This window comes from Pleurodeles waltl, chromosome 6 (assembly GCF_031143425.1).
Source record: "Pleurodeles waltl isolate 20211129_DDA chromosome 6, aPleWal1.hap1.20221129, whole genome shotgun sequence".
NCBI lineage: Eukaryota > Metazoa > Chordata > Amphibia > Caudata > Salamandridae > Pleurodeles > Pleurodeles waltl.
Window position 1 is genome coordinate 1196872322 of NC_090445.1, and position 23754 is coordinate 1196896075.

The 23754-nt window shown below is 42.8% G+C and overlaps 1 protein-coding gene across 32 annotated transcripts in view; it reads left to right on the forward strand.

Annotated features, from left to right (window-relative positions):
• The window catches only part of SORBS1 (sorbin and SH3 domain containing 1), a 794498-nt gene that overhangs the window by 617188 nt on the left and 153556 nt on the right, over window positions 1–23754 (forward strand). For all 32 annotated transcript variants that reach the window (XM_069240476.1, XM_069240479.1, XM_069240480.1 and 29 more), the window contains one exon: window positions 16445–16620. In XM_069240476.1, the coding sequence (XP_069096577.1) occupies window positions 16445–16620 (176 nt within the window). The remainder of the gene's footprint in view (window positions 1–16444; window positions 16621–23754) is intronic.

The window sequence follows — 23754 nt, forward strand, 5'->3', positions numbered from 1 at the left end:
AGAGGCACTGTCAAGTGGTCGAACGAGCAACACCCACCCATCTTGGCAAACTCTTCTGGTGCAATGGTCCGCTGTCCGTGCTTGTGAAGAGTGAGCAGGGGCCAGACCCCTTGCAAGGTTGTGCAAGGCAATTCCCCGCTTTGTCCATGTCTTACAATGATTTTGAAATTGAGCAAAAGCCAAACTAGTGATCTGGGTTATCCCTACGTGTCAAGTACACAAACAATCTTCAAAATATTTGGGATGTACATTGCTCAAACAAAATGTACATTTTTTTAAATGTGATTAGTGTTTCTTTAACATATGGTACTGTTTTCCCCTTTATGTACAATTAGACCTCAGATTGAACTGGAAACCAGTTACCTTTCGCTACCTAGTGAGTAATATCCACCATTCTCCCACTGATTTGCAGGATGGAAATCTCAGCAGAGCGTCATGGTCCCTCCAAGCCCAGTTTGCTTTTTGTTCTTCTCTTGTGCTTTCTGTAGTGGGCCACGTGGCACTAGTGAAGATGGTGGGCTACCTCGATTATAGTATTATTTTGCAAACCTTCCCCTGCTCATCCTTCACTCCTTCTTCAGACATGCTACATACCTGATTTGGTCGCTGGGGTGCCATCAAGTAGCTCTTTCCACTCTAAAGCCACCTGTGACTGTAGGTGGATTAGGCCTTCTGGACTTAGAATGCTGTTATTCAGCTGCACAGGCACAGGCTCGCTGGCTTTCTGCCCACCCCTCTGCATGAGTTGGGGTTTATCCATAAAGACTTTTGAGGAGGGCTTACTGCGCTGATCATTGTTTTCTACTGACCATTCAACGGACCACCATCTGGGGTTATCATGCACAGCTTTTTCTTGCCTTGTTAGAACTAGTAAACTCACTGACACGGAGAACCCTGTGCTCCTGCACTACCTTTGCTAAGCCTTTCCACTCGCACAGGACGGCTGTGCTCAGATCAGCTCCATCAGTGGCATGCTGCAGGTGTCTTAAGATTGGGGGATTTGTTTCTGGATGGCGAGCTACTAAAGTTCCAAACTCTTGTGGAAGACTACCATCTTCACTCCGGTCAACTCCTTACTTACAACCACCTAAATCAATCATTAAATGCCCTATTTCATGTGTGCCACCTAGCACAAACCCCACATGAGGTGTGCCAGAAGCTCTACACCATAGGGACTGGTGGCAAACTGATAGAATGGGTGTACAGACCTTTCCTGCAACATGGACTCCACTCCAGGTCTTCTGGTAATACTACCTGGGTGACTGATGTGGCCAAACCTCTGCAAGCTACGGACTGGACTAAAATACTGGACTTTCCCCACAAAGTATTCCACGGCTGTCACTTTAAGTACATTCATAGAGCTTCCTTGAGAATGCATTCTGCCCGTTGCTTGCCATTGGCTTTGTGGTTTGTAACTTACATTTCATTGCTTTCAATTTGCTGGCTTTATTTGTTTTAGGCTATGCAGCTTGAGTTCGTCCCTTCCCTTGCCCAAAAGTATCCTTTTGAGTACTCCCTTCCTGTAAACAGTAAATCCTGCTCTTATCTCATCACATTTGCCGTGCATTCAAAGAACAAGGTCAACTGTCAAGTTCTGTCTTCGGTGGGAACTTAGGGCCAGATGTAGCAAAGTGTTTGCCCCTCGCAAACAACGAAAATCGCCGTTTGCGAGGCGCAAAAGCCACTTTGCTATTCAGAAATGCATTTTGCGAGTCGGCTCCGACTCGCAAAATGCATTTCCGACTCGCAAATAGGAAGGGGTGTTCCCTTCCTATTTGCGACTCGCAGTGGGATGCAACCCACTCGCAAATTGGAAGGGGTCCCCATGGGACCCCTTCCACTTTGTGAATGGACCCAAAAATATTTTTTCAGGGCAGGGAGTGGTCCAAGGGACCACTCCCTGCCCTGAAAAAATACCGAAACTAAAGGTTTCGTTTTTTTGTTAAGTACAGCTCGTTTTCCTTTAAGGAAAACGGGCTACACTTAAAAAAAAAAAACTGCTTTATTTAAAAAGCAGTCACGAACATGGAGGTCTGCTGACGTCAGCAGGCCTCCATGTTAGCGAGTGCCTATACTCGCAATGGGGCCGCAATTTGCGACCCACCTCATGAATATTGATGAGGTGGGTCATTGCGACCCCATTGCGAGTCGCAGTCGGTGTCTGAGACACCGTACTGCATAGCAATTTGCGACTTACAAATTGCGAGTCGCAGGGACTCGCAATTTGCAAGTCGCAAATTGCCAAGTTGCTACATCTGGCCCTTAGTGTTTACTTTTCTTTCTCTGACTTCACAGTGAGGATTTATGCAACAATCTTGCTGGATACTGGGGTTAGGAAAGAGTTTTTTTCTATCACATGACAACATTTAAATAAACTTCAGAATAAATCAGAATTAGGAGTACAAATGAAGCACATTTTTGTTAATTCCAAACTGTGCTGGAAACAAATACGTTTATGTGATTAAAACAGACCATTGCATTAAGTGATGCAATTTCCACACATCATCGTCTATGCACTGTATAGTTTTATTAGAAAAAACTGTATGTCTGTGCAAATGTAATGGTAATTTCAATAAAAAACGTGTTGTCTGTAATGGCAGTGTGGTACCACACCATGCATACTCCACTCTGCACCACTCCACACTGCTACACCCTACTCTGCATCACTCCACTTTACACCACTCCATACCACTGCACTCTTCTCCATTCCACTCTATGCCACTGCACCCTGTTATTTCACACTACGCCCCTCTACTCTACTCTGTACCACGCTACTCCTCCCTACACCACTGCGCTCTGTGCCTCTGCACGCTATACCACTCCATTGTAGGCAACACCAATCTAGTCTGCACAGCTCCACTCTATGCCACTCTAGAACACTGCACTCTATGCTAATACACACTATGCTAGTGCACTTTACTCTGTAACACTCAACTCTATGCCCCTGCCCTCTACATCAATACACTGTACGTCACTCTAATCTATTCGGCACAACTGCACACTATGCCACTGCACTCTACACCTCTTTACTCTATGCCTTCACACTCTATGCCACTCTAAGCAACTCCACTTTACCCTGCACCTCTCCACTCTACGCCACTTCACTCTACTGTGAAACAATCCTCTTTACGCCACTGCACTCTGCCCCACTGCATTCAATGCCACTGCACCCTACCCTGCACCACTCCACTCTATGCCACTGCACTCTACTCTGAAACAATCTATTCTATGCAACACTGCACTGGCCGCCACTATACTCTACACTACTGTTCCCTGTACTACTGCATTCTGCACCAATACACTCTATTCCACTGTACTCTATACCACTCAACTCTGCATAACTCCACTCTGCGCCACTGCACTTTACAGCACTACAGTCTGCTCTGACCTGCACAACTCTGCACTACTCCACTGTGCACCACTCTATGCCACTGCACTCTATGCCACTCAAGTCTACTCTGCACTCTATGCCACTGCACCACTCTACACTACTGCACTCTGTGCCACTCTGTTGTAGGCCACTCTACTCGACTGCACTCTATGCTACTCTACTCAGCCCCATGCCACTCTGTGCCACTGCACTCTACACCAATGCACTCTAAACAGCTGCACTGTATGCCACTGCCCTTTATTTTGTACAGCTGTACTCTATGCCACTGCTGTCTGTACCACTCTACTCCACACCACTGCACTGACACTCTACTCTGCAGCATTGCACTCTCCGCCACTCTACTCTACACCACTCTTCTCTGTACTACAGCATTCTGCGCCACTGCACTCTGTGCCACTACACTCTGCATCACTCCACTCTATGCCATTGCACTCTGCAGCACTATACTCTGCTCTGCACTGCACCTCTCTACACCACTCCACTCTGCACCATTCCACACCACTGCACCCTACTCTGGATCACTTCAATTTACACCACTCCATGCCACTGCGGGATACTGCACTCTTCTCCACTCTATGCCACTGCACTCTGTTATTTCACACTACACCCGCTACTCTACTCTGTACCACGCTACTCTACGTCAGTGCACTTTACGCCTCCCTACACCACTGCACTCTGTGCCTCTGCACGCTATACCACTCCATTTTAGGCAACACCAATCTAGTCTGCACAACTCCACTCTGTGCCACTCTGCAACACTGCAGTGTACGCCACTACACTCTATGCTAATACAATCTATGCTAGTGCACTTTACTCTGTAACACTCAACTCTATGCCCCTGCACTCTACATCAATACATTGTATGTCACTCTAATCTACTCGGCACCACTGCACACTATGCCACTGCACTCTACACCACTTTACTCTATGCCTTCACACTCTATACCACTCTAAGCAACTCCACTTTACCCTGCACCTCTCCACTCTACGCCACTTCACTCTACTGTGAAACAATCCACTTTATGCCACTGCACTCTGCGCCACTGCACCCTACCCTGCACCTCTCCACTCTATGCCACTGAACTCTACCCTGAAACAATCTATTCTATGCAACACTACACTGGCCACCACTATACTCTACATCACTCTTCTCTGTACTACTGCATTCTGCACCAATACACTCTATTCCACTGAACTGTATACCACTCTACTCTGCATAACTCCACTCTGCACAACTGCACTTTACAACACTACACTCTGCTCTGCACCACTCTACACTAGTCCACTCTGCACCACTCCATGCCACTCAAATCTACTCTGTACTCTATGCCACTGCACCACTCTACACTACTGCACTCTGTGCCACTCTACTCCACTGCACTCTATGCCACTCAAGTCTACTCTGCACTCTATGCCACTGCACCACTCTGCACTCTGTGCCATTCTGTTGTAAGCCACTCTACTCCACTGCACTCTATGCTACTCTACTCTGCCCCATGCCACTCTGTGCTACTGCACTCTACACCAATGCACTCTAAACAGCTGCACTGTATGCCACTGCCCTTTATTTTGTACAACTGTACTCTATGCCACTGCTCTCTGTACCACTCTACTCCACTCTACACCACAGCACTGACACTCTACTCTGCAACATTGCACTCTCCGCCATTCTACACCACTCTTCTCTGTACTACAGCTTTCTACTCCACTGCACTCTCGGCCACTACACTGTGCATCACTCCACTCTATGCCATTGCACTCTACAGCACTATACTCTACTCTGCACTGCACCTCTCAACACTACTCCACTCTATGCCCCTGCACTCTATGCCACACAAGTCTACTCTGCACTGTATGCCACTGCACCACTCGGCACTACTGCACTCTCTGCTACTTCATTATATGCTTCTCTACTCCACTGCACTCTACGCCACTCTACTCTGCCCCATGCCACTCTATGCCACTGCATTCTACGCGAGTGCACTTCAAACAACTGCACTGTCCCCCACTGCACTCTGCTCTTCACCACCGTGCTCTACGCCACTGCTCCTACGCCACTCTACTCCACTCTACACCACTGTGCCACCAACGTTTAGCCATGCTGAACAGCAGCCACTCTGGTGTATGGCTAAAACACATTGGCAAAGCCAATAACTCTTGCGTTAATGAGACCTATTGGCTTTGGCAATGTTTGTATGTACTATGAGGTACGAGGTCCCTGAAAGAACTGTGAATGTGTAAGCCCTTATTTTAAACATGCATTATACACATCATAATACAGGCTGCTTCAAACTGCGCAAATACATTTCGGTTAAATAAAAAAGTCCTTCTAAAATATAGATTTGAATAACATACAGTTTATACCTAGTACTAAATTTTTTTATAACAGTCCATTAAAACCACACACTCCACAGCTCACCCGTGAATACCATTACAGTACCTCTCTCAAAGAAAATATCTTTAGATGTCATCAGAAAGCTTCAAGTGACTCCTTTTATTAAAGTCAATGCAGGTTTCCAAGCCCCTTTGCATTTGCAGATTTAGCAGTTGCGCACATTTGCATTTCTTTAGGGAAGGAGACACCCTGTGTCTGCTCCTCCCTCTCTCAGAGCACAGGAGACTCCCTGCCTTTCAATCCAGCTGGGGAAAGTGATCTGCCCTAATTACATTTTGTCCTTTAGGTGAATGGCTAAAATTATGGACAGTTGCTGTCCGTTAAGCCTTTCATCACAGACAACGGACGGTAGGGGGAAATTACCAGCAGTCCATGAAAATTACGGACGGGAGGTCACCCTATTAGTAGGAAATGTGGCGGGGGGACCAGGGGTGGAAGCTGTAAAATGGGCAATTCTTACTACTGAATGAGAGGAAATAAGGTGTTGTGTAGAGAGGAACATGCAAACACAAACATCCGCCCAGAAAAGAGTAAGCCCAGTACTATTCACAAAGTTCAATTCTAATTTCTGATACAGCCCACCTCCTTCCTCCCATCCTGCCAGTGTTGGAGCACCCAGGCATACCTAAGCTTCCTATTCTGTGTGGAGTGTCAGATACTCTACGGGTGATGTTATGAGTTCTGTTAAATGCTCATTCAACAGTTTGGATTCCTACTGCTTGTCTGGCAGACAGAACATTTTTTATTTAAAAACATAGTCATGCCATGTTTTTAGATATTTTTAAAATGTGAGACATGAAAAATAAATCAAAGATCCACCCAGAAAAGAGTAAACCCAGTACTACTCACAAAGTTCAATTCGAATTTCTAATACGGCCAGAAAGGACGCAAAGCAGTTGTAAATGTTCTCCAGCCCATTCTAGTAATAAATCAAACACTACATGTGGCAACTCACAGGTACTGCAGCACACTCTAATAGAAAATTATGTAGGAAGGAGTTTAAAAGAACATCATATAGGAATTAATGATATGTGAGTTTAATTATTTTTTTTGTTAACTGTGTGGGTGAGTGTGAATATATTTGTGTGTGTGTGTATATATATATATATATATATATATATATATATATATATATATATATATATTCAAAACTCTTTATTTGATTATAAAGTATAATAATCATAAAAGCTTGCAACAAATTCAGTCGTAAGAAGCAAGCAACAAATCCAGGTATTAAAAAAATCCTGACATTTCATAACAGCTTTTAAAACACATGTAACAGCAAACCATCCTTCCTCCACCTTTAGCATTTGTTAAAAAAACACAAGGCGGGTCTGCATTGGATAACACTGTATCGCTTCAACAGGGGTATTAGAAATCTTTCAGAATAAATACTATAAAACCCACAAAAAAGACAAAGTGCAAAAGTGGCTGATCTGCATAACCATCATAGGACGTGTACTAATAAAAGTATAGTCATATTGGCCTAAAGGGAAACAAATCTGAGAACATATTACCCCAAGCCTAAATCGATTTAAGAGAGCCCTTCCCAGTGCCCAACTCCTTATAACAGTTAAGGCTCGGTTCCCAGGGTTGCTTGTAACAGTGCATAATCCCTAAATGTACATTTTCTTCATATCCTCCTGTTCCCAAGCTCTTGTGTCCTTTGTCCATAAACAGTAGTTTCAGATTCCACCTACCAGTTTTACAAATAACAGTTGGTTTGCTAATAAGATGAAACATCCCAAAGCTCTCAAGAGTTGCTTTAGCATATAAAAGCAGTAGTATTTTAGGGCCATTATCACACATTAAGCAATCACTAATGATAAGTTAACATTTGCTTGAGAATTAAAACAGACAGAAAGCCAGAAAATAATTGGGGTAAATTTAATAGAATCTTCAACAAATTACACTCCCAGCTCTTCATGAAATATATAGCTGGGAAACGAGGGAGGTTAGCACAGAAGACAACAAAGGCCTCGGTTCGCCTCCAATTGCAAATCACAGATGATAGCATGCTCCCAGACCCTGGCACCATTCGTAGGTACCAACACAGATTGCCTCTTAAACATTTCTAACAGAGGGGTAAGCATCTTGTTTACAATCATGAAGGATATGTTGAATACAGCACCCAGAGACTGCCTACATTTTTTATTTCTGATAGATAAATTGTTGCCCCAGGAAGTTGTGGAATCTAGATTAATCCCAAGGTAGGGGAAATTGGTGGACCTTCAGCAATTTATTTCCCTTAATGGTAGAAGCTCTCAAGGAGGAGCTTCGTGGCCTCTGTGCCAACATTTGGGGATTTTTCAAAATTAGTCTCTAGATCAAGTGACAGTCATAAAATCTGTGAAAGCAGCTATCATCAGCACCAAGCTTTTTGGGGTATGTGTTAACAGTACTCCTTCATCCATTAATAATAAAGGTGGGACAGGTAATGAATTAACTCTGTGCACATCAAGGTTGCATTGAAATCGGTTGCTTATTCAAATTGAAGGTATAAAGATTAAGCAAAATTGACGCAGGATACAGCTTGATGCACTACACATTCAAATTTTAAAAGGGGGCGAGTGCTTACCATCTACACCAAAGAGCAGGCTAGCCTCCAGATCTATGTGTAGATCAACAAGAAATTAACACAAAATGGGCATCAAGACCAAATTCCAATAGGATTTGCAAAAGGTTTGAGTGACTGACTCAATCAAACACACAAAATAGATCCATGAAGGCCGGGTACATGGGGCAGTGGTTTGCTACTGTGTATGTACCAAGAATTAAATGAAGATTCAATAGTTGCATCGAACGTTCTTAAGCTCTCACGTAACTGATGTTGACATGGGTTAATTTCACTCTGCCGGTCGATTTCACAGAATTGTTGCCACTTTGCGCTCTGCTTGGAGCACAGAGTTTGGCAAAAACTCTGCCTACCACTGTGTGGTGGAGTTTACCGCCCACCCTAGCTATGTAGATACATTCTGTCAGGAAACAATGGGTGACAGCAGGGGCAGAGCTCCTCCTTCTCAGTAGCAGTAGGCAACAATCTTTTAAACCACCAAAACCAACCCTCCCTCACCCTCATTCTATGGGATTGGGAGGTGGGGGCTAGGGGAGGCTGCAAGTGAAGCTGGAGAGCTGTATTCAAATTCCAGTGGCAAAGGAGGGTAGCAACAGATGTGGCTACCCAACCCTGACTTGCTCTTTCGGCAGCAATCCGAGAAGAAAACCATGAGCCAGGCTCCCTACTGATTACAAATCCTCTCCAGCCACACTCTCTTCCAGGTAATAAAATATTTAGATGTACTAAAATTAATTTAACAAATACATTTCAATAACATTTACTAAATAATAATTAACCATAAAGATGACAGTGAAAGAGGTATTTTTGAAAAATAATGTAAATATTTATACATTGAATTAAAATATTAAAAATGTATCTAATTACTTATTACAAAATTAAATGAATGTGTTTAATATTCGAAACCATTATTATGAACTATTTGACTTTAGATAATTTTTTTTTTTTTAATTTTCTATGAATTAAACTTTATCATTTTTAATTATACCATAGGGAGCTCTCTACTTTGGTGGCAGAGACCTTTGCCTTTATGTGGAAAGTTAGAAGTAGCAACGTTACACTTATAAATCCTGTTCTAGCAGGCTCCACCCCCTGTTTTGATGGAGTGAAGGCCTGTAAGTCTGCAACACCAATTATTTTACATTTGGAAATAGTGAAACAAAAACCTGTAAAGTTACTACTGGGTGCTATAAAAAGTCTACACATGATTAAATGTATACATGTAAATTTACCCGTTTTGACACTCTCCAAAATTGTTTGTAAGTACTGAGAGTGCTTCTGTAAGTAGTCATATGGAACATCATTAACATCAAAGAAGCACATTTCACTACTCTCCAGCAGATTTTCCAAAGAGCGAGAGATTCAACAAAGCTTGAGCAGCAAGAGGATTATTTGTGGTATATACTGTTCCCTATGTCAGACACTTTCTTTAGTTCTTTGATCTAAGTTCTTAATTCTTATATGGTTGCTAGTAACAGAACATATAACATCACCCATAGAGTATCTGCCACTCCACGCACCATAGTGAGGCAAATCTGATAGCTTCCCTTGTTCTAGTGGGTAATGGGTTGACAGGTGCCATTCACTCTTTGCATGGCAGCCCTGGTCTGAATCAGATGGTCATTTTCGGTATCCGATTCTAACATGCTGGCCCTTGGATAAGTCAGAGGCTGAGATGTTTCTGACATCAACTTTGAGCAGTCCCAAACTCTATAAATTAGGTGACCGGAAGTCCGTTAAAGAATGTGGTAGTGTTCTCCCACCAAGTTCTAAGTTCAGGTGAAAGAGACATGGGGAAAACAGAATAGATGTATTATATACTTACACATGGTTGAGGGTAAAGGTTGAGATCAGCTCCCTTAGCATAATGTTTATGCCCTTGCAATATACTTAGGACTGTCTTTTGATCATGTTCTCAACCAAATGAGATGTTAGGTGGGAACCGATCTTGTAAATATTGACTAGTTGGGAGCAGATCAATGTGGTAGTTGAGGTAATGAAGCTTGAACAATGCATGCCATTGTCAAAGTGGCCCCCAAGCATTGTAGTTAAGGGGGCAGAGGCATGTACAGTCAGTAGGGGGTGAATGGGAGCATCACTGGTTTTGAGTGCATTGGGTGAGCATGTAAGTAGACCATCTCTTCGTTTTGTCAAGCACCAGGCTGAAGAGAGATTTAGTGTTGAAAAAAACAGAAATACAATTTAAACACTCCCTTAGAAGGTGGGGGAATTTTTGGAAGGAAAAGGAGAAAAAGATTCAGATGTTACCCACCCAGAGGTTGTACTAAATTCCTTTGGAAGTTATTGGTTTTCCACTACAGATTGTGTAGAGAGGAAAGGGCAAGGAACCAAGGATATAGCCATGTGGGGAATGTTTGCTGACAGGCAATTCACCTTCGATGTAGTGGACCACCTAGAAATGGAATTGGCTAAGTGAGCTTGGTATGAATCAAACAAAAATAGGACCACGATGCCCAGAGTAAACATTATTTTTAGTGAGTTGTAGTTGACTATGGTGAAAGTGGTAGAATGAGAATTAAGATCAAGGTGGGATGGTAGTGGTGGGTACAAATAGAGAGGCATTATACATTTCTGAGAATTTCCTTCATGGAATCCATGCTGTGAAAATCCAGACACAATGGATTTCATTGTGAAAATATAGTCGATGACCCTGTTGATCTCAATTCTTTCCTTGAGTTTAGAGAATAGAGAGGGGGGGATTAAGCAACAGTTTCTTAAATGCTGTGATGACTACAAAGATTTTGGAAAAGGGAGGGAAAGTTAGCAAGAGTAGATAGGTGGTGTAGTGAGAGGGGGCGAGCATGCCTCCGTGGTATAGAAAAAGTTAACCAGGTGAGGAATGACAAAAAGTTTGCTTGGTGATATGAGGAGAAGGTTGACAGAGTAGATCAGGTAATCTTGGAGTAGAGAAAATGCATGAGAAAAGTCTACTTTTTGAGTAAGGTGCTGAATGATCTTGTGGTTTCTATTTGTGAGGAAAGGAAGATTGCAAAGTAATTTTCCTCAACCATGGATTATGCGATTGGTACACGTGAAAGCAAAAGAGTAATGAAGGAGTTCTGGATGGTTAATTAGGATGTGTGTGAAGTATCCTTACTGTTTGGGCACACAGCATTGTCATTGGCTGACTCATGTGAGGGTGTTTTGGTTAAACGTGTAGTCTGTAATGGGTTCAATTGCAGGCATTCCACATTTCTGGAGTTGTGCATACATATGGGTCTTCTGGTTATCAATGGCAGAGGTTAGATAGAGTGATGGTATGGGAAGAGGATATGTGTTGGGGCGTAAATTGTCCCTGCCTGGTGACAGTAATGCTCCCATGCTCTGAGTGCCCCAGCTGCATTGATATTTGGACCAGTGGTAATGATTTTTGCTTGTGGGCAAACACAGATCATGCTTACATGCCATGACCTAGGCCTGTTCCATAGTAATGTGGACTTGTTAGACTGGGTGGGGAGCACCAAATGCTAACCTGATGATAGTAGATGGCTACTGCCCATGCCAAGTGTTAAGTGACATGAACATGGTGTTGACAGAATATCTGTTTTGTGTTCAGTAGTAATTAGTTGTGTGAACAGGCATTTTACCTGTGTCACTGGAGTTGAGTCTACTAGCCCATTCATGTAAAGTTCTGTGGCTGTTTACTTAACCTACCCTTGGCCTCCATGGCTTGTGTGTAGCGCTGTATAGAGTGTGATACTTATATGTGTGTTGCATATGTGTGCTTGTGTATGGTCCATGACATGGAGGCTTTGGGTTCTATTTTTGAAACACAGGGCTCGGCAAGGCTAGTGGAGGTGAGGACTCCAATCCCCAGACAAGAGTTGATATTCCTGAGGGCTGAGATAGGAACATACACTGAAGGAAGGGGAGCAGAGTATTCTCTTTGCGCATTAAAGGTCTCTTTGATTGTAGGAAGAATTACTGATGACAAGAGTTACTAATGACAGTGGGGCCTCGTCTCATTGTCAGTGGCATAGTGGGGCTTATAAAGTTGGCACTGTTTGCCAGGGAATCTTTTTAGAGATGAATACTTAGACCTTTGAACCTTTATGAAACATATTTCAGTGGAGGCTGTCAGCACTCTGTGATGCCAGGTTACTCTCTTGGCCTTTGTTGACGGTCAGTCAGAATTGGAGCCATTTCTGATGTTGCACACTGCCCATTTGATAAAGGACAGTGCAGAGGAGAGAGCATCTTAAAGCAGCTGACATAATCTGAATTTCAAAGAATGATACATTAAATACATTTGTGTCTGGATGTGGACTATAAAGGGGGAGCATGAGTACCACCCTTTGTTCAACATCTCTGTTCATTCAGGGGAGCTCACCAAGACTTCTAGCTGCTTGAACCAGAACTACGTACAGGACCAAAGTCTGTTAGTCTCCTTGCTGGTGAGGGGCCATCACTCAGGAAGTCAAAACCATTTGCCACGAGGTTGGAGCACCAGCGCTCTTCTGCCTAACTACCAAGACCAGTATACGAAAGAGGAGGCCGCTTGGAGGGAGTGGGGCCCTGCAGGGATCCTGCTATGTGGATCCCAGTGAGCAAAGTTTGACATGTCTGGTCCAGTCGGGACTGTTGCTGCAGTGCCTGTCTGCGACCCCATATGCAAGGTGGGGTCCATCTTGAATTAAAGGGCAGTCAAGACTTGTGCACTTCCAGGGGGTGACTTCTGTGTGCTAGGAGGCAGCCACTGTGAATTAAGAGCCGTCCCCTTTGACAGAGGAAATTGGTGACCCTTGTTTGCCAGGAGCAAGCTATAGCGGAGGCAGTGGCGTGCCCTGGATAATCAGACCTAGGCTGCTGTCAGGAACACTTACAGATCACGAGTAACTGCAAACGAGGATGTCCAAAACCAACGCAAGCTGGCCGGAGACTGAAGAAGGCACAATGCATCATCGAAGAAAGGCTGTTGACTGTCAGCATCAGGACAGCAGAGCCTGTAGAGATACACCCTTGTCCTCCCGCACTTGCTGGCTGCCATTGAGTGGAGTAAGACTGTTCGACCCCAGTAGACCCGTTGTGGGCTCACACAAACTTACCGCATAGCACATCTGAAGTTGACTCTTAAGGTTAGACTTAGACCTTGTCAGTTGGGAACTAGCATGGGCTGAATCTGAGAGTCGCTTCCATTATCGAGTGTACAATAACCAGCCTCACTAGAAAGGGATGGAGGCATTTGGGGATATCGCACAGGATGATGCTAGCACATCCACCTTAAGAGACTGTGGTTATTATTTAATGTTTTGCCTCTACACTTTGTGTACTTGTATTAAAATACTTATTTATTCATAAGAGCCAGTATCTGACTGGACAATCACCTTATTACAGTTACTGTGTGTAAGTTGAGTGTTGAGAGAGAAGTAAAGGTGGGATTTAATACCAATAATAAAGCAGTAATAAAAGCACTCATAACTCTGTCACAGATAAGAAATACATTGCTGCAGTGCACCAGTGATAGCATGCAACCTACTGGAGTAGGGCATGGCATCAAGTCTTTGGTGCCCTCTAGTTTAACTTTTAGCACAAGAGGCTTTCTAATGCGTTCCTGTGCTCTTGGATCCTGCAAGGAGTTCACAGGCCCGCAAAAGGGAATCTAACAACAGAATTTACACTGCAAAACTATCAATGTGGTTGTTTTAGGAAGGAGGAGAGAGAGAAAGGGAGATGTGTGTGTGTGTGGGCGCGCACGGACGGAGTTAGGTAGTGGAGCACATATTTCAGATGTCATACAAAACAGTAAAGTTGTATGAAAGGGAGAAAGCAGAACAGTGCCATATCATCTAAGAGCGAGCTCTCTTCCTTCACTGGTGCACTTTCTGCAGCCATGCACCATCCTAGACACTCCTGTGCCATAGTACAAGGGAGTCAGCATTGTCTGCGACATAGGTTCTATATAAAAGCTGTTTCAAAGAATTTCCCACGCTGTAAGTGTGCTGTGCAATGCAGCACACATGCAAAGTGGGAAAAACAAGGAGAAATTAAACAATTTCTCCTTGGTGCACTTGCCTCGAGGAGATTTAGGATTTTGGCACATATCCCCATCTACAATTCTCTGTAGATAGATATTTGCGTCAAGCCCGGCCAATGGGTGATTGCGTGGGAACACGGATGCACCAACCATGAAACGCCCCTTTGATACAAAGTAACTCAAGACATGGCATTTCGCAAATTAATTTGGGTTACTGTCCAACACAGTTCACAGTTTGCATTGGATAGTAAATCCCACCTGAGCACTTTGTGTCGGATTTACGCGAAGCGTGTGTAATTCTGGGTGTGGGTGTTATTCTCAGTGACAGTGAGGCACAGAAAACCTGTGTGATTCCATTTTCCCTTCCCTGCCTTTGGATCGGGCTTGAGTCCTGGAATGTGGAATTACAGCATGTCTGTCTCCCTTGGAGCATTCTCGGGGCTTGGAGCAATGGCGGCCAAACAATGGAAGCAGACTGTGTGTTCCCTTTGAAGATAAATGGCTTCTAAACAGGCTTTATTTATTACACCGGAGTCTCGGTGACATATTTCCACTCCCCATCCTATCTTGAACAAACTGAGCAGTATCCTACAGATAATAGTTTGTCTGTACTGCAAAAAGTACTGGAGTGATCACAGAAGAGGGGAATAAATAATAATTATGAATCACCCGGAATGAATAAATCCATTCCTAATTTAAGTTACCCACTACATCGTTTTGTCATCTTAGCTATTTTGCAAAACATCTGCTCTGTCTGTGTCTAAAAGTCTGTACTTAACTTAGGCTTGATAACGGTTAATGTTAAACCAATTCAAAAAGCTTACAATTGACCGAACTTCTACGAATCTCGTGAAAAAACTGTATTAAAAAAAACAGCATAAGACAGATTTGTGTTTTGTCCCACCCACATTCAAAAACTGAGCCTGCCCTCCCCAATTTTTAAAATCACCTACGGTTTTATTTTTGAAAAATAGGCTTGTGCTAAGTGCAGTGTTATTTTCCACTGCCAGAGTTGCAGGAATCCTAGCGCTAGAGGTAAATTGGTCTCAACAACAGAGTTTAGCAAAGAAGTCCATGAATAGTGAATGGCTTGTACAGCAGTGCCAGCAATGATGCTGCAGCCAGCAGATTTTGCTTATTATTGTTTGTTTGTCGGAGTGCCTCCTTTTTCACCCTTAATTTCTCCTTTTATCTCTGCTGTCCTATATGTCTCCTCCTCTGTCTTTCTATCTTTTCTGTCCTTCTCTCTCTTGCCCTGTGTCAAAATATGAATATGAACAAGCACAGGCAAAGTCATCAGGTTTATCTTTATCGCATCTGCTTTTTTAATGTGTTGCATGAACAAGTGCTGTTTGACATAAAATCCTATACTATTCGCTTTGCCAGTGCTGTAAGTAGCTGAAAGTAATTGACTTCTGTATAGAATGCTTAAAGGAATGTGACAAAAGCATGTTTATTGGGTTTAATTTTGAGTAAAATAGTCCCTCATGCATTAATTCGAAGCACTTCCTGGAAAGTAGATTGATACACCAAATAGCCAAAAGGCGAGAGAAGTAACAATGCTCCTCCGGAGTTGGGGGTGGGGGGTCACAGTCCATTTTATTTATACTTTAAAGATTTGATAACAACACATCTTGTGGAAAGTTGCTCTGTCAAGCCTGATCTAAAAATAAGGCTCAGTCTCCAAACATTCATGCGGCTGACTATCACTTGCACAATTTAGGCACTAGTGTTGACATAACATCAAGGTTCAATTTCTTCCCAAGTATTGGAGCTCAATAGATACAAAAGTTTAAACTTTGTCATGCCTTTCTGAATCTATTAACAGAATAAGTACAAAATACCATTACAAAAGTTTCTAGGGGAATAGCTCCATGGTGAGCCTTGGTCTCTAAACTTTAAAGAATTATGTTTTTTTTTAAACTTTTCTTACTCATTAGTGTTTTGGAGGAAATATTGCTGTTTTATCAGTTTCTTTCCATTCTAATGTTTAACAAAGTATTTTCCTTAGATTTCTTTTAACAAAGTCTAATCAAAATGAAGCAGTACTGTTGCAGTAAACTGAAGTGTTCCTTTGTCATTCTGCAGCTCCTATTCACCCAACCATCATTCAACAAAACGAGAAATCGAATCACCCCTTGTGGATCCTGCTGACCCAGACAATGAAAGACAGATTTACAAAAATGTGTTGGAGGGTGGGGACATCCCACTCCAGGGACTCAGTGGTATGAGCAAGAGGCCATCCATTTCATCATCCACAAAAGGTATGTGTCTAAAAAACTCAATTTTGTCCATCGACATAAACTAAATGAGCCTTCAGTGTTTTCTGTTACAAATGTGTGTTATGTACAGTGATTGGCTTAGCCTATGTTTCATATGTTGTTACTAACTGGCAATTCTACATTATGAGAAAAGCTATAGAACAGTTAACTAAGTGATGGCTTGAATGCAGAAGGCGCAATACATGATGGGAGGAATAGCATTTCATGCAACGTTTGCAAGTAAAATTTTGTATTTGTGCTGATTTGGGAAAGCTTGCATTAATTCCACCAAAAGGTACATTGTGGAGGATGAAGATACCTGTAGACATTTACAATGAAAGATGGAAATGAATGTCGGGAAACTCGTCCAAGCTGCTGAAGTTTTTGATGTTCTAAAATAAGTTTACTGATAGTGGAATGAAGTCCTCAGAGAAGGGCTTGGATGGTCAGTAGGAGTGTAAGGAATACCCACAAAGTCAGAAATTTGTTAATGTGTCAAGCATTCCTGGAAGGTTCCATAATGTGCACCTTAATGTTCTTCAAAAGTAGCCTGGGATAAGTGTATTTAGGATGTGAAAGAGTTATAAACCACAGGTATTTCTCTGCAAGGAAAATGTAGACCTTTTTGGGAATGGAAGGTGGTGCAGTGGTTTTGCACATTTTTAACTATGGCTGTTTGGGTGAATTTATTTTCTTGTGTGTAATATAGCTCATTTCCAAACCTGCTGTGCACTGGTCTGTGGACAGTCCCTGTAGCTAACGTCTGCTGCATAAGACCTTGAGCCATGTGTAGCTTGTGTAGGATAGTGTGCAGGGCTGAGCGAAGTGTCTAGTCTGCGGCCAAGCCCTGTACCCAGTGTGTTACTGATGCCTAAGCTCTGCCCGCACATCTCTTTTGGCCTATGGCTTTCCACTTCTGTCATTTTTCTCCAACTCTCTATTTCTGCCTCACACACTCTGTCTTTTCAATTTGTTTCAACTCTTTTAGAAAGTTGCAATGTTTTCACACAATGGCAAACAAATCCACTAGGGGTTCTCCATGTTTTTTTCTGGGATGTTACTAGAGTTTTTGTTTCTCTTGTTCCCACTAGGCACCTACGTGTCATTGTTTGACTCCCCACACTCCCCCCATTTTGTATGGAAATCGTATTTCCGCAGCGTAAAAGTCAGAAATTGGAATAAATTTGCAATTTTCAAGATAAAAAAATATTTTACAGAGCCCTTATCTAGCCAGTCACATATGTCAAAAAATTAAAATGTGATAAAACACAGAGATCTGCAAAAGTGTAACCCTTCATGCCCACTGCACCTTTTTTAAATGCTTATATCTCAGAGATTTACACCAAAACAGCAAACGCAAGCTTTCTCAATAAAGTTATTCTTTCATGCAAAGTTTGGTGTACATCTGTTAATCGGTTTTGGCTATAGAGTTGTGCTAAATTTCTTATGTCAGGTAAAATGTGATAAAACTACTTTTCTACCCCCTCCCTCCTCAGACCCCAGCCCCAAATCCCAACACCCACCTCCCATCTCGCTAATGTTTTTCCACTGCACTGAACTGCACACAATTTGACTTGCCTAAATTTAGCTGACTGTACTAAGCGATTAACAAAACAAAGATTGCCAAATTGTACTGGCAAATCAAAACAATGCCTTTTCAATGGAAAATGCGTCTGAACTATGAGTACAGAGTTGCCACTGTGTGTGTGTGTGTATATATATATATATATATATAGTGGCTGTTGCCAGTAGGTAGTTGTAGTTAGAACCTAGTTTCCATAGGAATAGCATTTTTTGTTTTGTCAATAACTTTGGCGACAGTGACTCGACTGTCCACCAGCTGCTGTCTTGAAAGGTTTAAGGTGATCCGACAAGCGAGGGCTGAGAAAAAAGGGGGGTCCAAAAGCATGTTTTCCCCATTCATTTTTCCATAGGGTCTTTAGACACGTCTACAGCCCAAACCACTGAATTGAATTACACCACATTTGGCAGGAAGCTAGATCTTGGTGCGCATATTGTGCTGTTTGTGATTTGGTGTAAATCTGTTCAATAGTTTTGGAAATATTAAAGGTTAAAAAATATAGATATATAAGAATGCGGATCTACCGCGGGTCAATCCGTGGATCCGCACGCCAGTGCAAATATCTCACTGGCTAGCTGCAACCTGATAGTTAACTTGTGCCCGCCATTTTCTTTTATCCAGAAACAGTCCATGGAGCTCAAAAGTTGGCTGCAATGTGGATGAAGGGATCAAGGTTGAGACTCCCTGACCCCATGGGGGTAATTGAATGGGGTAAAAGCATAAATTATGATGTTGAAATGTGTGAAAATGTTTTTTTTTTACAGCTTTTGAGATCCGCAGATCCAACCACAGGGCTCAGTGTGGCCCCCATTGTAAATTCATGGGCAGATCCGCGGTTTTGCAAAACGTCAAAAAAATATATGTGTATATATTCACACACACACACACTCAAACAGCTAGAAAGGCACCCTTATACTTACTCTCACACCCAGACACACATTCACACACCCACTCTCACACCCAGACAGATAATCAAACACCCTGAGAGGCACTCACACCCAGACACTGTTTCACGCCCCCTCTCACCCTCAGACAGACACTCTCACACCCACTCTCACAACCAAATAGACACTCTTAACCCCAGATAATCCCACACCCACTCTCCCAGCCAGACACACATTCTCACTGCCACTCTCACACCCTGAGACTCCCACACCCATCCACTCTCACACCCAGACACACACTCTCACACTGACTCTCATACCCAGACACACACTCACTCTGACACCCAGACACAAATTCTCACATCCACTCTCACTCCCAGACGGACAGTCTGACACCCACTCTCACACACAGACAGACACTCTGACACCCACTCTCACACCCAGACAGACACTCTCACACCCACTTTCACACTGAGCCACAAAGTTTCACACCCAGGCACTCTCATACCCACTCTCACACCCAGGCCCACACTCACACAGCCACTCTCACAAGCAGCCACTCTCACATCTTCTCTCACACCCAGAGACACACTGTCACACCCATTCTTGCACTCAGAGACACTGTCTTACAGCTAGACACACTCTCTCACACCCAGACAGGCACTCTCACACCCAAACACACATTCGTACACCCACTCTCATATCTGGACACTCCCGCTCACAGCCACTCTGATGCCCAGACAGACACTGTCACAGCCACTTTCTCACCCACTCACTCTCACGCCCAACCAGACTTTTTGACACCAAGAGAGACTGACACACCCACTCTCACACCCAGGCACACCTTTTTACACCCATTCTCATACCTACAGAGACACTCTCACGCCTACTTTCTCACTCAGATACACACATTCACATCAAGAGAGACACTCTCACACCCACTCTCGCATCCAGAGAGACACTCTTACACACAGTCTAACACCTATGCCCACCCTTTCAAAACCACTTTCACACCCAGACAGACACTCTCACAACTTCTCTGGTACACAGAGACACAGTATTACTCCCTCTCTAACACCCAAAGGCATACTGTCACACCCATTCTCGCACTCAAAGACACTGTCTCACACCCAGGGCTACAAAGATGTTATAGTTAGGAAAAAAAAAAAAAAGGTTAGAGGGACGTTACAATTAGGTTCAGACTTGACACACACAAAACAATAGAAATTCAGCTATTAAGTTACTATAACTAATGTCCTTAGGTAACTATAACTCGCGCCTTCGCCATGCACTGATAATTACCCCAGATATTAAATCACTCATGACATCTTCCTTGGGATCATTGATCATATCACTGTAACATTTGCAGTAAATTATTGATGAGAAAACCGTGCATGGCGGGGGCACGAGTTATAGGTACTTGAAACAAATAACTATAACAACTGAATTTCTATGGTTTGATGCATTTAAAGTCTGAACCTAACTATAACGTCCCTGTAACCTTTGTTTTTTTGCCAGTGGGGAGTAATAGTTAGGACCTAGTTTACGTAGACAAAAAGTGTTCTGTTTTGCTAATGACTTTGCCACGCTTTGAGGAATCTGCATGAAATTTTACAGACTAGTACACTAATCACTTTAGCTGCTGTCTGAAAATGTTCGTGGTGATTCTTCAAGTGGGGGCTAAGAAGAAGGGTGATCCCAAAATGTGCATTCCCCATGCAATTTCCCATAGGGATTTTGAACATGGTTACAGCTCGAATTGCTGAATGGAATTACATCAAATTTGGCAGAAAACTAGATATTGGTGCAGAGAGATCTCTTTTTATTATTTGGTGCAAATCCATTCAGCAGCTTTTGAGTTATTAAAAGAAATAAAAATATACATATCTAGGGATGCAAATCCTTTATGAATTCAACAGATCTCAAAATGAGATATGGTTGGCTGGCACTACTTCAACCAGTAAGTGGTGTCAGGCATCTTGGGACTCAGACTCAGCTAAAGACCATGCAAAGGGGTTGGGTGCCTGCAGGGGGTTGGCCACAGGGCCTGGCCAAGGGTCAGGCCCTGCGTGCACCCCCAGCTGGCTGTGTAGAGCACAACGTTGTGTCCGGGTGGGGGGATCGGGTGCCTGTGGGGGTGCGGGGTGGCCCTGCTGCAGCTTAGGCTCTGTAGCTGACCCCATAATGCGCACGGCCAAAGGCCATGCGTGGTGTGGGGCTGGGTTCCTCTAGGGGTTCGCTGCAGGGTCTAGCCAGAGACTAGGCCCTGTGGCCAACCCCCTGCAGTGCATGGGGCATGGATTGGATTGATGTAAGGTAATTAAATATTACTTAATGTTAAAAAAAACTCACAAAATTCTCCGAAAAAAACAAATATTATAGGATTGCGTTAGTTAGTAAATAGAATTAAAACAACCTTAGAAATTCACTAAAAATCCAACCATTACAGGGATGTTATAGTTAGGTTCAGATTTTATACACACAAAAACACAGAAAATCAACATTTATAGTTTTACTTATCTCAAACTATAACTCTTGCCCTAAGGTAACTATAACTCACACCCTCACCATGCAGTGCTAATTACCCCAGCTGTTACATCACTCTTGACATCTTCTGTGTCATCATTGCTAATATCAGTGCAGCATTTGCAATAAAATTATTGATAAGAAAACTGTGCATGGCAGGGGGGGTGAGGTATAGTTACCTTAGGGAATTAGTTTTAGTTTCTTGACATAAGTACAACTATAACCTTTGAATTTCTATGGTTTGGTGCATGCAAAATCTGAACCTAACTAAAACATCCCTGTAACCTTTATTTTTTAGTGAATGTGTAAAAAATGTTTTATATATGTATATGTATAGAGAGAGAGATAGAGAGAGAGATGCATAGATATATATACATTAACTGCTGGCGGCCCCCAGTAGGTTTTTATAGCTAGGGCCTAGTTTCCGTAGACAAAGCATGGTTTGTTTTGCTAATAACCGGTGCATTTGACGAATCTTCCTGAAACACGGTTTTGTGCATGCAACAATTTGAACCTAACTAGAACGCCCCTGTAACCTTTCTTTTTTAGTGAATCTGTAAAACGTTATATATATATATATATATATATATATATATATATATATATATACACACACACACACACACAGAGTTGAGACTGCCACTGTGTGTTTAAAAAAAAAAAAAAAAAAATATATATATATATATATATATATATATACCTACTGGCGGCCCCCAGTAGGTTGTTATAGCTAGAGCCTAGTTTCCATAGACAAAGCATGGTTTGTTTTGGTAATAACTGGTGCAATTGATGAATCTTACTGAAATGTTTTAAACTAGTGTGCTAATCACTTCAGTCACTGTCTGGAAACTTTCAGGGTCATTCATCAAGCGGGGGCTGAGAAAAAGGGGGGTATATATATATATATATATACATATATATATATATATATATATGCACACACACATACTGTGACTCTCCAAGACTGGCACCAAGATGTAGCACTGTTGTATGGAACACTCTACGTGTTAAACGGTATGGTATTGAATATTTAATTATGATAATAGTAATATCTTAACAATAATAATAATTATTATTTGTTAGAAAGCGGGTCTCTAGTTGGCAGAGGTAAACACCTTTGTCCAAGTAGGGACCACAATCCTAGTAAGGGTAAGTCACAACACAATTCCAAATAATCCTGTGCCCACCCCCTGGTAGCTTGGCACTGAACAGTCAGGCTTAACTTAGAAGGCAATGTGTAGAGTATTTGTGTAATAAATCATACAGTAACACAGAGAAAACACCAAAAAATACACCACATAGGTTTAGAAAAATAGATTATATTTATCTGAATAAAATAAGGTAAAAATGGCAAAGATCCAATAAGCACAAGTTGAACTATCACTTTTAAAAGTTTTAAACAGTTTCAATCCTTAGAAATAAACAGTTGTCTCTTTGTTACACAAGTACTTGATATGTGTCAAAAATAACACTGCACAGAGACTGCAGAGGAGGAGATGGGTGGAAAAATAAGGTGTTGTGTCAGATTTTCCGAAGTGGCACAGATGATATGTTGTTTCTATCCATGCTGCAAGAGTTTGCGTTGTTTTTCGGCATGCAGTCTTGGTTCCTCACTGTGATACAGGGATATTTTGATGCCCAGGTTTGCGTTGAAAATCTTTGAAGCGCAGGAGAAAGAAACATGCCCTGCTTCGATCCAGTAGGCAATGCGTCAAATTTTCCATCGCAAGGGAGGCACTGCGTCAAATTTCCAGTCAGGAATTCGGGGCTGTGCTGTTCCGGGCGGCTGTGCTGCAGTTTCTGCAGGTGCTGCGTCGATTATTCGGCCCACAAGGAATTTCTTGAAGAAGTGAAGTCTTTGTTCACCCTGAGACTTCACAAACAGGAGACAAGCTCAATCAAGCCCTTCGGGAGCACTTGTGGGGAAGGCAGAGTCCTTTCAGCAAAGTCGGAGGGCAGCAGGGCAACAGCAGGGCAGCAGTCCTTCTCAGCAAAGCAGTCCAAATGAGTCCTTTGGGCAGCCAGGCAGCTCCTCTGACAGGGTGTAGGTCCAGAAGTGTCTGAGTTGGTGGGGTCAGAGACCCAGTTTATAAACCCCAAAATGCCTTTGCAGTGGAGGAGACTTCAAAGGGTGGCTGCCAGGGT